This window comes from Mastomys coucha, unplaced genomic scaffold (assembly GCF_008632895.1).
Source record: "Mastomys coucha isolate ucsf_1 unplaced genomic scaffold, UCSF_Mcou_1 pScaffold5, whole genome shotgun sequence".
Classification (NCBI taxonomy): Eukaryota; Metazoa; Chordata; class Mammalia; order Rodentia; family Muridae; genus Mastomys; species Mastomys coucha.
In genome coordinates, this window is record NW_022196911.1 from 7,235,083 (window position 1) to 7,251,647 (window position 16,565).

The following is a 16,565-nucleotide window of genomic DNA, read 5'->3' on the forward strand; positions in this document are numbered from 1 at the left end:
GGACTTGCTATGGTGGGAGAATTGGGTTCTGATGATGGCAAGTGACCTTGGTTTGTGTTATTTTTTTACGCTTGCCCACCATCTGGTTATCTCTAGTGCTACCTGCCTTTGCTAAATCTGATTGGAGCCTGTCCTGTGATCCTGGTTATGTCAGAACTTCTCAGAGTCAAGCTGTCTCTGTGATCCTGTGATTCTGGGATCTTGTGATCCTGGGCTTGTTAGAGCACCTGGGAGTGCAGCAGCTTCATTTGGGTGTTGTGGGACTGGCTGGGGAGCTTGAGCCCAAGGTCTGCTCAGGACACCAGCCCAAAGAGACTGGAAAGAACCAGAGCCACTCTGCTGGTGGAGGTCCTGTGTGCCTGGTCCCGCTGGTCCCAGTTACTCCAGGTGTTGGGACAGATGTTGTGTCCTCCTCATCTCTGATTCTGAGAGTTTCAGAGCGCCTGGGAGTGGAGCTTCCTCTGGGTGTTGTGGGACTAGCTTCAGAGCTTGCGCCCAATGTCTGCTCGGGACACCAGCCCAGAGAGACCGGAAGGAAGAAGTCTTTTTCTTCATTGTTGATTGGTTGGTTTTTTGAGACAGTGTCTCTCTGTATAGCTCTGGCTGTCCTTGAAATGGCTCTGTAGACCAGGCTGGGCTCCAGCTCACAGACATCTACCTGCCTTTATGTTGGGATTAAAGGTGTGTGCCACCACATCCTGGCAAGAAGTCTTGGATTAAATATAATAGCAATTGAAGCTGTGCCAAGTACAGGACATTATATTATTTTTTATGTCATTGTATCATTTTAAAATATATTTTTAAATGATTATTTGTTTTTTTTTTTCCTTCCTGGTTGTTTAAAGTATTCTTTACCTTACTTCACTATGAATTCATATTCTTAGCTTTTGAAACAAATGAGAATTTTAGTTTTTATTGTGAAGGTCATTTTGTTGGCTAGTTTTAGGTCCATTTGATACAAGCTGGGGTCATCTAAAAAGAGGGAACCTCAGTTGAGAAAATCCTTTCTGTATTGGGCAGTGGTAGTCCACACCTTTAATCCCAGTCCTGGGTAGACAGAGTTAGATGAATCTCTTGAGTTTGAGTCCAGCCTGGTCTACAGAGTTAGTTTCAGGGTGGCTAGGGCTACACAGAAAAAACAAAAACTGTCTCAAAACTGGAAAAGAAGAAAGAAAAGAAAAGAGAAAAGAAAATGCCTCCATAAGATCTGCTTGTAGGACATTAGGAGTTTCTGGGGACAGAGATCCAAATGCTGAATTTCAGGTCAAACAAGTGTTGAATGCGCACGGAGGTCTGCTGCTCTCAGAGCTTCTGGGAAAAGTGTGACGAAGTCTGCCGTGTAGCTCACAATCTTAATTTTCTTAATTAGGGTCTAACCTATTGTGGGTGGTGCTATCCCTGGTTGGTAGTCCTAAGTTGTATAAAAAAGCAGGCTGAGCAAGCCATGGGGAGCAAGCCAGTAAGCAGCACCCCTCCATGGCCTCTGCATCAGCTCCTACCTCCAGGTTCCTCCCCTGTATGACTTCCAGCCCTGACTTCTTTCAGTGATGGACTGGGGTGTGGAAATGTGAGCCAAATAAATCCTTTCTCCCCAACTTGCTTTTGGTCGTGGTGTTTCATTATAGCAGTAGTAATCCTAAGGAGGACAATTGCGAAGATAATCTGGTGTTAAAAGATTTCATAGCCTTCTATTGCAGTTACACTTCTCTGAGTCTTGATAGAACTGACAGTTTGACAGTTTGATTACCATTGTCTTTGCAAATTGGTGCAACTAGCAACACAGGGAAGACAGCAAAGAATGGTCCAGTGTAGGTTCTCACTGTGTCAAGACCGTCACGGATCCTAAGACCATCTGCATATAAGATATTTACATTACAATTCATAACCATAGCAAAATTACAGCTATGAAGTAGCAATGAAAATAATTTTATGGTTGGGGGCATCACTACAAAATGAGAAATTCCATTAAGGGCTTGCAGCATTAGGAAGGTTGAGAACCACTGATCTGGGCATTTGTAGCTAGTTAGAAAAGTTGAAGGCTGAGTAAACAGCTACACTTCCTCAAGGCAGTGGCCGTCAGGGACCAGGCCTTTTAGAGGCCTTAGCGGTTTTGTGTGGCTAAGGAATATCTAATAATGATGGAAAAGACAAATAAAACCCTACACATCTGATAACTTTTCTGGGCTTCTTTTGAATTTCATTTTTGTGAAAGCTTGTTCAAACCAAGTTTTCAATAAGGGAATGTACCATATTGAGAGTCCAGAGTTTTAGAAAGGACAGTGCAATGTCATCGACAGGTTTAATGCGATAGTATGTGGCAAATGACTCTAGCTGTTATGTTTTCTTAAGTTCATATCCATTCACTACTTAAATTTTACCAGTCATTACAATAAGTGGCTTTATCAGATAGTTGTAATGTAAAATCTAGTCTTTAGTTTCAGGTACAGTACTTATTAGAACTTTGATTTGCTACTTAAAAAATATATATATATGTATATATGCACATACTCTTTTTGTCATTGTTGTTTTACAGAGTTGTAGAGACCATCCAGGACCTTCCAGTCATGAATAATCTGATGGCTCCTGAACTAACTGGGAAAACAAACATATCAAGTGCCCTTTGAAGATTGTGTCTATATATGTAAAACCTTTTCTTTACATGTAAACTTTTCCATTCTGAACATCAAGAGTTTGGCCACTGATGAAAATTAAGCATCAGATGAAACAACTTCATTCCTTACAGTGTTCATGAGCAAAAGCAAGTTTGCCGAAGAAAAAATTGCACAGGTTAAGCCTAAAGAGTACCTCTCCAGTGTGAAGAAGGAACACACTTTAAAACTCTGGATTGAAACTCAGAAACTTTTACTGTGATTGTAGAAGGAGTGAGGGGATAGATCTGAAAAGGAACGGATTCCTTTGTGTCTTCAGCTATTTGAATTTTTATTTATTTTTATCTTTTTTCTTTTCTGCATATATATGCTATTTTAAAATACTAATTGGAACTGTCAGTTACAAAATAAATATCAAGAAAAGCCTTTCTTGGTCTAAAGATGTGAACAGGCTTGAATGTGAACAGGAAGATATCTTTTAGCAAAGCTTGGAGCCAGTCCTGGGAGATGGTACAGCTTGGAGAACTCTGATACACACCTGGGTTTAAAGATTTGCATCTGAGAGGAAGATTATTTAATGGACATAATTCTAAGGTTGCTTTTTTCATTAAGATAGAAGAATAAATGACTTTTACTAATGAAAAAACAGAGAAACAAGAGAAAGGAGAAACAGAATCCTGCATCCTGACGCTGTGTAAGCAAAAAGTAGGACCAAACTAAGGAAAATACTTGGTCCATTTAGGTAGCAGTTTACTCATACTTGCTGACCTGCTGGCTTGCATCTCTGCTGAGGGAAGGGGCTTAGCTCCAGTCTCCAGGGCACTGAGTGTTGTTCCAGCCCATGGAGGAATCATTCTAGGAAGCGTGTTCCTGGGGACATAGGGCCAGTGTTTGAGACAGGAAGCTTCTGGCTGTGAACGGTGGGGGAAAGTGTTTTTCTTGTTAAAACTTTGACTGCTGTCTGCATGAGCTCTGTTCTGACTTTGCACATTAGTGTGCCTTTTCCCTTACGCAATCTTTTTTAGCTGTGTAGCAGAAACTTGCCTAGTTCCGAAAACGTGCCAGAGGGTGACTTCAGAGGGAAAATGTTCTTGTATGATCATTCTCTGCATTGGAACTGTTGAATAGAGAAATCCAGCTAGAGCAATTCTTACCGCCTTAAGTTACTTGAAATCTATTTGTTTGTAACCCTTTTTCTGGAATCACATTACAAAAAAACTGGAATCTCAGGTTGAGACTAACAAGGCTGAGTAAAATTAAAATTGAAGAAAACTGATTCTCCATCATCACTTACTAACCGGTCTTCAAAGGATTGGCATGTTTGCCTCCTAAGAACTTGAAAATGAGAAAGGACCCCATGTGTTTTTAGGCATTACCTTTCTTAGCCAACTGATGTCTTTTATAGAGGAGTTTTTTCACTATGCATTTGGTGGATCTTTATAAGCTATTGACCTAATTGGACTCTAGATTAGTTGTAACTGAAGGAGAAAAAACCAAACCAACAGAACCCAACCACAAAAATAAGCCAATAAAAGAACTTGGTTTGAAATTCGTCAGTACTTTTAAAGTGAAATACTTCATTGAAAAAAGTATGTATGCAGCAGTGGAACATGGGCCTGTGCTTTGCAGCGATTCCAACATCCTCTGCCTGTCCTGGAAAGGGCGTGTCCCCAAGAGTGAGAAGGAGAAGCCTGTGTGCAGAAGGCGCTACTATGAAGAAGGATGGTTGGCCACAGGCAATGGGCGAGGTGTGGTGGGGGTGACTTTCACCTCGAGTCACTGTCGCAGAGATAGGAGTACACCACAGAGAATAAACTTCAACCTGCGAGGCCACAACAGTGAGGTGAGCTCTGATTCTGTTAGCATTTTCTGTGGTCACTTCTAGTGCTCTTCTCGAGCCTCCTCCCTGGCCCCAAACTTAATTCCAGTTTCTTAGACTTGATGGTAGTGAGACTTGGTACTGTAAATTCTGTCTCCTGTGTGTGGCCAAGGAAGATAGTAAGGTGAGCACAGTTCATAGTGCCTTTCATAAGTAAGTCAATCATCCCCTCTTTTTGTTTTCTTCTCCCCTCCTGAGAGTTACTGCTGCTTCTCTGAAGGGCACAACTGTTGGGGGATGCCCAGTATGGGGTAGGTGTGGGGCTTTCTGATTAGGGTGGGAGAATCACAGGATAACCCTAACCTGCTTTCTAGTTTTCTGGTTTGCATGAAGAAGTGTGTGTTCTGTTCCAGATCAGAGTGTTGTTGCCTTCTTCAACTCAGTGTTCAGTCATTGTGTTTCTGGGCTGATGGTTTAACACCTAGCCTGTATCTTGGAAGTAAAAGAATTCATTAATTTGTCATGATCCATGTTGTTTCCACATTGTGTAGGTTCTATTGTAATGTTTTGTGTGTTCTATACAAAAATCTATACACAGATTCTCCTGGTCTTCTAAAAACCCCAAAGAGGCATTACATGTGAAGTTTATTCTATGATTTATTGAGGAATACTTAAGTATTTAAGCATTTAAAAACTGTATTTAAAAGAAAACCATGACTGATAGTTTCTTGCTTAGTGTTTATTTGTATAATATCATGATAATATGTTTTATTGTTCATTAGCTTTTTTGAGTATTTCTTAGGAAGAGTCTTTGATGATTTCAGGTATCTTTTTTTTTTTTTTGATTTCCGGTATCTTAAAATGTCATTAGGTGGTTATGGAAAAGCAAGAATATTTTTGATATATGTGTCTTAATCCATTTAAACTGCTATAACTAAATGGCATCGATTTGGTAGTTTATGAATAATGCTGACTCGTCTCCCACAGTTCTGGAGGTTGGTCTGAAGTCTGGGTTGCCAGTTTACAAGGTTCTGTGAAGATAGTGGGGTATACTCTTTTGACATGTACACTGATGACTTTCTGTTGGGAACAGGTTGAGAAGTCCTCTGGAATCTCCTGTGAGAATACCAGTCCCACTCATGAGGGCACTGCTCGCATGACTTAATCCTTTTATTAAAGTCCATGTCTCTAGATGGTGTTTCAACTTAGTAGTAGCTTAGGGAGGACCTCAGCATTCCTATTTAGTAATATAACTTACTGTCTTACATGTAAATTCCCACCTAATCAATTATGGAATATTCCAGTACTTACAGGTACCTGTGGCTGCTCCTTCTCAGACTTTACAATCATCTTAGTCCATTCTTGATGCTGTAATGAAATACCTTATACGAAGTAGTTTATAAATAACATAAATTTATTGTTCATAATTATGAAAACTTGAATTCCCAGATCAAGGCTCTAGCAGGTTCACTGTACATGCCTGAAAGCTTACTCTCCACTTCATACATGTCCTTTGGTGTAGTGTCCATCAGGCCTTTGATGGAGGTGCTACTGTACTTGCATCCCTGTGTGTACACTGTTAAGACAGTTCTTTTAAACTGGTGATATTTTCCATGATAGAAGAACACACTTTGTCCATTCTGTTGCTGACATTTAAATTTCGTATTTCTTCTAGTTTTTGGCTCTTATAACTGCTGTGAACATTCATGTACAGTGCATAACTTCTGGTAGAGCTGTGCTCAGAAAGTGGAATTTCTGAATCATAGCATTGGCATGTGTTTCAAAGTAGAAATTGTCAAATAGTTTTCCAGCATGGTTATACCATTTTACACTCCACCATCAAAATAGGAAAATTTCAGTTGTAAAGCCAGGTTGAGATTCTGCTTCTCAGTGTAAGTTTAATTTTCTTAGAACTTTCTTGTGTTTGAACTTTTCTTACTAAAAATACAATTTCAGGAATTTTACATAATGTGTGTATAATATTTTTATTACTTTTTGGAGATTTTATACAATGTTCTTTGAAGAATTATATTTTGCAGATACTTTCAAATTTGTTACAGTGGGGACACAAAACGAATGTCTTACAGAAGCATAATTTGGTTACTGTTTTAAAAGATGTAATAAGATCAGTATGAATCTCTGCACATAGTGTAGTCTGCTCACACAGATCTCTCAGTCTGGGTAACATGGTATATTCATGCAGGTTGTTGGGGTTGTAGGACAAGGCTTTTGGGTCCTGTACTGGCTGGGTTTGTTTATCAGCTTGACTCAAGCTAGAGTCATCAGAGAGGAAGGAGCCTCAGTTGAGAAAATGCCTCTTTGAGACCCAGCCTTGTGGAACCAAGCAACTACTAGATTCTAGGTTTAATATAAAGCTCGTACAATTAAAAAAAAAGGTATCAAAGAAACAAGCCTCCTCTTGGATCAATATGTAGAACATTCAGCTCTTCCAGCACCGTGTCTGCCTTCATGTTCTCATGCTTCCCCCCATAATGATGATGGACTGAACCTCTGAAACTGTAAGCTAGCCCTAATTAAATGTTTTTCTTTATCAGAAAAAAAAGGTGTAAAAAATTTGTTTACTAAAAGATGGCCTAACTGAAAAGGTGTTGGGGATGCCTGATATCCCTTGGCTTAGTGTTGAAAAAGAGATTCTTTAAAGCTCAAGGAAATTGCAGTGCTAGAGTATGCTGTGTAAAATCTAGTTCTCCACAATGGGAAGGCCCAGAAGACAGGCCCTTCATGCATCCTATAAGAGACAAACTGGTCAGAGGGGCACCAGCACATGGGAAGAGTTTTGTTATTGTCTTTTACCTTGTGCCAGACTCTAGGGTTGGAGATGCTGCTGCTCAGTTGGATGGATTAAATGCAGTGGATTTAATTGGGCCCCAAGGTAGCAGGGGCCAGGGTGTCAACACTGAATCCACAGAGGCAAGGTGATCGAAGTTATTGTAATGGGCAGTATAGACAAAACAATGTTCATAATGGCCTAACCCATAATAGTCAACGCAAGCAAAGTGAATTTTATTGTGGTATGACCTTTGGTGCTGGCTAGTAAATCATGGTGTTTCCATGCATGCAATAGATGAGAAGCCTACTGCATTTTTGTTTGATCTGTATAAGCGGAAAAAGTCTCAAACACATGAAAGAAAGGCTACATTGGATCATGGCAAAGGCAATCTTGGTCAGTGAATTGATTTCCAGACTTGAGCCAATATACAGACCCAGAATCCTTGGAATAAAGGGGCTGCCAAGTTCTCCTGCAGAAGAATCTTGTTAAGACACCTAGTTCTACTGTTAGCCTTTCTCCAGTTTATCCCTGTAGGGATCTCTGGCCTTTTACAATGGTAACTGTACACTGGGGGAAAGGAAATAATCAGACTTCCCAGGATCTATTGGATACTGGTTCTGAACTGACGCTGATTCCAGGAGATTCTGAGAAACATTGTGATCCTCCAGTTAAAGTAGAGGCTTATGGAGGACAGGTGATTAACAGAGTTTGTCTGATGTTCAGTTCACAGTAGATCCCCCCACTCATCTTGTAGTTATTTCCCCCATTCCAGAATGTATCATTGGGAAAAATATACTTAGAAGTTGGCAGAATTCTCACATTGGTTCCCTGACCTGTGGAGTGAGGGCTATTATGGTTTGAAAGGCTAAGTGGAAGACTTTAGAGTTGCCTCTGCCAAAGAAAATAGTGAATCAAAAACAGTATTGTATCCCTGGAGGAATTGTGGAAATTACTGCCCCTATCAAGGACTTGAAAGATGCAGGGGTGGTGGTTCCCACCACATCTCTCTTTAACTCTCCTATCTTTCCAGTGCAGAAGACAGATGGATTGTAGAGAATGACAGTTGACTATTGAAGACTAAATCAGGTGGTAACACTGATTACAGCTGCTTTACCGGATGGAGAGTCCTTACTTGAGCAAATTTACACATTTCCTGGTATGCAGCTATTGATTTAGTAAATGCCTTTTTGCCATACCTGTCCATAAAGACCACCAGAAGCAATTTGCTTTCAGCTGGCAAGGCCAGCAGTATACCTTTACAGTTTTACCTCTGGGATATATTAACTCACCTGCCTTGTGTCTTAACTTAGAAGGGATCTTCATTGTCTTTCTCTTCTATAAAATATCACACTGGTATACTATATTGATGACATTATGCTGATTGGACCAAGTGAGCAGGAGGATTCATTGATAACACATAATAGGCATTAGAGGATGGGAAAAAATCCAACTAAAAAGTCAAAGGCCTTCTACCACAGTGAAATTCTTAGGATTTCAGTGCTGTGGGACATGCAGAGATATTCCTTCTAAGGTGAAGTATAAGTTATTGTACCTGGCCCTTCCAACCACCAAGACAGAATCACAAGATTTAATGGGTCTGTTTGGATTCTATTCCCCACTTGGGCATGTTAAACCTGCCTGTACACCAAATGACTCGGAAACTGCTAGCTTTGTGGGAGCCCTGGGATAGGGGAAGGCTCTTCCACAGGTCTAGGCTGCTGTGCAGTCTGCTCTACCACTTGGACCATAAGATCCATCTGTAAGGCATTTTCTCAACTAGTGATTTGTGGGTAGTACCATCTTTGGCTGGTAGTTCTGGGTTCTGTAAGAAAGCAGGCTGAGCAAACCATGAGAAGCAAGTCTACTATAGTAAGCACCACTTCTCTGTGGCCTCTGCATCAGCTCCTGCCTCCAGGTTCCTGCCCCGTTTGAGTTCCTATCCTGATTTCCCTCAATGGTGAGCAGCAATATGGAAGTGTAAACCCTTTCCTCCCCAACTTGCTCTTTGGTTGTAGTGTTTCATCGCAGCAACAGAAACTCTAACTAATACATGTGGATGCAAGCATAGTGGGTTATTACTGTGACAGACCTGACCATGTTTTTAGAAGAATTGTGGAAGGACTTTGGAACTGTGAGCTAGAAAAGCCATTGAGTGTGAGCGTCATTGGAATGTTTTTGAGGAGGAGAAAAATAAAAACGTTGAAAGTAGTGCAGAAGATAGAGGCCCAAATTGTGAAGTTGCAGAGGGAAGTTTAAAGACTATCAGGGCTGTTTGCTATTTTGAATTAAGACTGTCATTCTGGTCAGCTGGAGCTGCAGAGTTAGCTGTGATCCAGAAGAGACCAGCACCATTGAAGTGAAACTTTCATGTTACTGGAATAATTGATGCTGGTTAGCTGGGGCTAAGATATTTGTGGTGATTAAGAAGAGACCAGCATCACTGAGAATCTGAGAAGATTCCTGAAAGCACAGAGAAGCTGTGTTCCAGAGATGACCAAGGTTTTACCTTGTGCTGGCAGCTGGACTTGGTAGTATGTAAGAGTCACCCAGGTGGTACTGCTTTTGGAGGCATGAAGAGTTCATGGAGTGCAGCTGAGGCTTGGCACTGTGAGAGGCCAGGAGAAACCATTGGTGAAGGTGCAGCCTTAGTGGCAGTTGTCAGCCTAGAATTGAAGGGGTCATGCTGAGCAGTTGTAGCTTGGCATCATGAGGGGAGCCTGTGAGAGACAATTGGAGAAAGTGTAGCCCAGTGCAGAAGACCCCAGCATTGGAGATGCTAGTACCATGGGATGACCACCAAGACCAGTAGCAGTGGAGTGGAGGCAGCTGGAACCTAGAAGATGCTGCAGAAGGCAGAGCTGCAGAAATGACCCAAGCCCTTTGGGAGAGACCAGAAGATTGTAAGTGGATTCCAGATGTTAGACGGTTGGTTGGTTTTGATTGTGACTGTGCCCTGATTTTTCCCTCTTGAACTAAGAAATTATTTTACTGGAGTCCACAGTTGAGAGATTCTGAATTTTAAAAGACTTTGGAATTTAAGAAATTGGTGGTTTTAAAGCAACTGAAATTTTAATGTGTTTGAATCTGTAAAGACTCTGGCACTTCTAAAATTATGGTTTTTTTTTTAAAGATTTATTTATTTTATTTTATATATGTGAGTACTCTGTTGCTTTCTTCAGACACAACAGAAGAGGGCATTGGATCCTATAATAGATGGTTGTGAGCCACAATGTGGTTGCTGGGAACTGAACTCAGGACCTCTGGAAGAGCAGTCAGTGCTCTTAACCACTAAGCCATCTCTCCAGCCCTCTATTTATGTTTTTAATGTGAGATCTTGGAGATGAATAAGAAAGTAAGGGTTGTGGTTTAATAGTAATGTGCTTGTCATGTTGACCCAAAGGGTCAGTTGTACTGGTTGGCTTTATTTGTCAACTGGACACAAGCTAGAGTCATCAGAGAGGAAGGTGCCTCAGTTGAGAATTGTCTTTATGAGATCCAGTTCAAACACCCAGCATTGTGGGACTGAACAGCTACTAGATTTTTGGACTTTCCATTCACAAGCTAGTCATTGTTGAATTAGTTGGACTGTAGCCTATAAGAAGTCATTCCATATGTACAATAAATTCCATATATATATATATATATATGCACACATGCACATATATATACACATATACATATATAAACACATAATATGTGTACACACACACACACACACACTCCATAAGTTCTGTGACTCTAGAGGACCCTGACTAATACAGGCCCAGAGGGTCACTGAGTGAGCTTGTCCTTTCAGTTGTCCACTCTGCAATCTTTCTGATTCTGTCTGGAGAAGGCCCTGAGTTGGGTATGCTCCCCTCTATTCTTAAGAGAAAGGTTACACACTAGAGTGGGAGAGCTTAGAATTCTGACTACCATAGAAGGCTCTGTAACTCCGTGACTTGTTTCACTGTTGAAGCTGAGTCGCGTTTTCCTTACTCGACATTTATATTCTTCATTAACTTCAGTTCTTTCATGTTAGAATGTAGCCCAGAATGACTGCCTGCTGAGTAGAGTGACCAACTGTGCTAGTTTCCCAAGATGTACTGGCCATGCTAAGTCCAGGGAAGTCCCCAGCACATGAAGACAGTATTTCCACTGTCCAGTGCCAAAGTTGATACTAGCAGCTTCCAACCTAGTGCTGTACCTAAGGTTCCCAGAAGACTCGCTGCAGATACTACGCAAGCTCATAGACACTGACACCTTGTCTAAGTTCGTGTGCTTTGTAATGGGGAGAGCTGGAATTTAATCGAGTCCGAGACACTTCAGCTTATCTTTATTTCTCAAAAATTGTATTACATGCAGTCTGTAGTTCCTTATAATTTTGAAATTAAGGGCTCTGAAAATAGGAATTTTTGTTAATTGAATGCAAGGCTTGAGCTGATATGAGTGAGGCTCTTTATTATCATCCCATCACTTCAGGGGCAAAAATACTTGTTTTATTATGAGTGCTACTAGAAGCCATCCATATGTGCTCCATTTCCACTGCAGTGTGGTCTCACTGGCTGCTTAAGTGTGAGAAGCTTTCTCTGACTTGTTCCCCTTCTGTATGTTGAGCAGACTCTTGTGATTGGTTGCACTGCCAGAACTTTGGCTGAAGTTGTCTGCTCAGTGATGGTTTGGCAAACTTAGCAGAAAATGTGGCTTAGCTTCGCAAGGATTGTTTAGCTCTCCATTCTAGTTCATTGTGGTTTCTTTCCCTAGCTAATAAAGCATTACCCTTCCCAGTAACCTCACAATGCAAAATCCATAGGTGTGCTTTCCGCACGTGATATACCCGAGTCTCAGCAGACTTGTAATGTCTTCTTTCTCTTCAGAACACCAGGCTTTCCTCTTTTACTTTTCTGGCCTCAACTTTGCACTCTGCTTTGTCGCTCTCCCCGTCCCCATCTTTAAATGTTAGAGGGTGGATAGCTTTTTAAAATCCTACCTGACCCAGTCTCAAAGAAAAAAAAAATCTGTTTTCTCCCATATTGGACCCGAGCTTGTAAAGGATGTCTCTTTTTAAGAGCAAAGTTGAGGTTTTTGTTTGTTTGTTGTTTTTCCTTCTCTTTTCCCATATCTAGCCCCTCCCCTCCTTTTTCCCTTGTGAGTTAGTTCCTTGTTCTGCTACTCAGGCCGAGCTCTAACGCTCTGGCCTCCTGGCTCAAGCCTCCAAGTAGCCAGCATTTCAGGTGTGGACCACTGTCCTTGGCCTCCGCATCTAGGTTTGTATCTAGGAATTTTGGTTACTTTATCTCGTTTATATTTTATTTTAATTAATTCATTAACTTTCGATGCTACAGATTGAACTAAAGCTTTGTACATGCTGTGTACTTACCACTGTATGATATCTCAAATGTCCAAACTTATACTTGTAAGTTATTTATAGCTAGGTTTGGTTATAGAATACACCTGTAATATGAGCATTCAGGAGGAAGAGGCAGAAATATGAGTTTGAAGTCAGCCTGGGTTACATAAGACCCTGCCTCAAAAAAAAAAAAATTTAGTCTTTGTGTATTGGGGACTTTATGTATTAGTCCTTTATCTTTATATAAACAATATATAACAAGTATTTCTCTTAATATTTTATATAATTTTGACTTTACTTACTGCATCATCTTGGTCTTTAGAGTCTCTATCAGCTAAGTTGTTTACTATAGGGTATGTTGGGCACAGAAGGGATTAGGTAAAACTGAGGACTGCTTCTCATGGATCTGTACCTGCAACCTGGAAGACATGTTTAAAACGTTCAATGTCTTCACACATTACTCTTGTGCCATTGTAATATCTTTGCCAAGTTAATGTTCAGCTTATATATCATGTCTACTAGTTTATGTCTGAAGAATGGACAATCTAATTATTAAAAATCTGTTCTCAACTTGGAGGACATTTACTGGGAACACTAGAGACTTGTTGATCAGCTAACTTATTTTCTTCTATGGGAAAAAAGAGCCATTTTAGTTTTTAAATATATGGCCCAAGGCTGGCCATATGGTGCTGTGCACCTGTAAACCCAGGACTTGGGAGGAGTTTACAGAAAGATGCAGGCCCACCTGATCTACACAAGACTCCTTTTCAATACTCTCCTTTCTCTTCAAACAAACAAACGAAAAAATAAACAAATGAGAAGGGGGACGTAACTTAGAGCCAGATGCCTGTTGAGACAGCCCCCATCTTTGTATGTTTCTGTGGTGCTGTAATAGTCAGCTGGCAGCATAGACTTGGCTTATCAGGAAGGAAAGGCCAGTACCTCAAGTAATGTGAAATGCATTAAAATTGTAAGGATTTATAACTTCTATTAACAGTTTCTTTTCTGTAATAGCTTTATGCTTAGAAAATTGACTTTTTTTCATATCTTTTTCTAGTAAATGCATTATGATTGTTTCACCATTGCATTTTTAATTTTAAAAGTTTTAAGATTTTATAACTATTATGTATATATTACTACTATTATTACTACTATTATTGAAATAAAATTGCATATGTAAATATTTTGATCCAAAACAACTTACAACTTGTTTAAAAGAATAGCTTCTTATGTGTTAACATTCCCTACCTGCCCTGCCTGGTGTTGAGGTAAAGAAGGTGAATACAGATTTTGTTAATTATAATGTATGTTATTACAAGCACAGACAACTATTCAGATTGGTTCAGACAACTCATAAAAAGAATAATTGGCTCATGGATGTGTTTACAAACACCCAAGGATGTCAGGTTTGAGACAACAGGACCCGGTATCTCTCTTGCTGCCTTCTGTATTGTAGTTTTTTTCTTAGGCTGATTCAGTGTGATTGCACTTGGTCACAGCAGTCTCCCGGTTTGTTTGTGTTTTGGTTTTTCAAGACAGAGTTTCTCTGTATAACCCTTGCTGTCCTGGAACTCACTCTGTAGACCATTCTGGCCTCAAACTCACAGAGGTCCACCTGCCTCTGCCTCGAAGTGCTGGGATTCAGGCATGTGTCACTACTGCCAGGCTTCCTGATTTGCTGCTTAAAAATAAAAACATAAAAGCCAACTGTATTTTCCCCAATAAAAATATTGGGCTTGAGTCATATCATGTTGTGTTTGTCAAGGGACCAGACTAGATGATCCCAGGAAGGCGGTTCTCTAATTGGTCAGGGTAGAATAGCTTGAGTTGTTCCTCTGAAAACACATAAACCAAGTTTACGGGATGATGATGATCTCAGGGACTATCAAGAATCTGCATTAGAATCAAGGAATGATTAGAGTAGATATCAAAATTAATATTTGTTTGCTATGCCTTTATGTAGTCCACAACCTAGTAGAGTAAGGAAAAATTTAGCCAGCAGTAACAACAGGGTTGTTGCTGATTTAGGTGGACTGAAATGCAAATCAGTCTTGGAAATGAAATGAATAACATTCAAAAATGACCACTTAAAAAGCATAGGCTTAAAGGTAGTATGGTTGGTCAATATGGCATTGCCGTTAATCTTCCTAATGTTCTCATGGACATTCTCATGCATCACACTTTGAAGCACATGTTTGAGTAGAATAGCTGCTAGTTTTCTTTGGGTTATTCTGTGTAGCTACAAGAGCACTGGCTGGAGTGTAAACTGCTCCACAACAGCTTAGTTAACCATTTTCCCTCTATCCTGTAGAGAATTTAGCACCGTACGTATAATGGGCTAGCTTACTTTTGTGACACTGTCCAACCACATTATGTTACACCTTGTAGGGAGCCAGTAGGCTGGAAGGTGAGCTTGGTCCAAGGACCCTCCCTCATTATGCTGAGGCAGAGCCACGACCACAGAAGGACTTGGTGGGATTCGGAGTCATAGGTGAGGGCAGTCTTTGGGAGTAGGAAGTGATCACTGAACATTGTCCAAACAGCCTGGCTTTCGAAGGCCTTGATGTTAACAGTTTCTCTTCTGGATCAGAGGAGTGTTAACTCACTTGGATGCAAGCTCCACTCATATACATGCCAAGTGAATACGCTTCTCTTGCTGTTTTCTGATTGGGCAGGCATTCTCCTGTGTAGGCCTAGGTCCCTAGAGAGTCATATTGTCTATGCTCAGGTATAATATTGGGTCCCCTGAAACTCATGGCAGTCAAGGTGCAATAATATAGTAATTTAGTAAGTTTAGGTGTTTATTCTGAGATCAAGATGTAGTTCTCAGCTATTTCTCCAGCACTAAGGTGCCATGTCATGTTCCCACCATGATGGCAATGGACTAAGCTTCTGGAACTAGAAACAAGCTCCAGTTAAACACTTCCCTTTATAAGAGTTGCTTTGGTCATGGTGTATTTTTGCAGCAGTAGAACAAGTGACTAAGGTAATGACCAACTATGTGATATCATCACTAAATAGGCAAGGTCAAGGCAATACATTTTGTTGTACTAATGAGCTGACTTTCCCATCATGTGCTGTCACATTGGCTGGCTGCCATCGCTGTGAACAATTACCTGTCTGTTGATAGATGTGGAATGTTCCTAATAGGCGTGCTCAGCATACTGCTAGCGTTTCACCATCACCCTCTTCCCCCTCCCTTTTTTGAGTCATGAAGTCATGTACTGAAGACTGTTCTTGAACATACTATGTAACTGAGAATGACTGTGTGCTGATCCTTTTGCCTAAACCTCTCAAGTACTGGGATTACAGGCAGAAAATACTATTCATGCCTTCTCCCATTTCTTTAAAAGAGAAAGCTTGGGGAGATATTGTTGATATGTGGAAAAGGATAAAATACTTGACTTCAAAATATTCATTATCAAGTGATGAATTTCCATACATTGAGAAGAGGTGTGTATACAAAGTATTTAAGAGGCAATGGTGAGAAGGATGTGAAAGAATTCTTCAGGGAATGATTCAGACTCCCTGTGTTACACGCAGAGGTCTAAAGGGGAAAGAGAAGTGGTGAAGAGGTTTGTATCAGTATCAGTGTAGTAGGGAAGAAAGCGGGGAGAAGAGAGAGGATATTCTTCCTGGTATACCTGGAATACCAAGTAAAGGATTATCTTCCCTAGGTGATGGGAAACAGCTTAAAGAGGGGGTCATATCCATTGCTATCCTGTCCAGAACCCTGGCTAGATGTAGTGTGGGTTGTGGGTTGAATTGTGAGCTGAGACTCAGGATGAAAGGCTTTGGTAAGAATCTTGGCAGAAAGAGTGTGTTCTCATGATGAGAATGAAGAGAGTGAGTTTGAGAGATACGCTGGGCTGGGTGGTTGTGGCGCACGCCTTTAATCCCAGCACTTGGGAGGCAGAGGCATACATATTTCTGAGTTCAAGGTCGGCCTGGTCTACAGAGTGACTTCCAGGACAGCCAGGGCTATACAGAGAAACTCTGTCAAGAGAGAGAGAGAGG

General features: G+C 40.7%; 1 protein-coding gene across 4 annotated transcripts in view; it reads left to right on the forward strand.

The window, feature by feature from the left end:
* Positions 1-16,565, forward strand: part of Tulp4 (TUB like protein 4) — a 139,583-nt gene that overhangs the window by 27,752 nt on the left and 95,266 nt on the right. For all 4 annotated transcript variants that reach the window (XM_031355103.1, XM_031355101.1, XM_031355100.1 and 1 more), the window contains one exon: positions 2,534-4,452. In XM_031355103.1, the coding sequence (XP_031210963.1) occupies positions 4,201-4,452 (252 nt within the window). In that variant the 5' untranslated portion in view covers positions 2,534-4,200. The remainder of the gene's footprint in view (positions 1-2,533; positions 4,453-16,565) is intronic.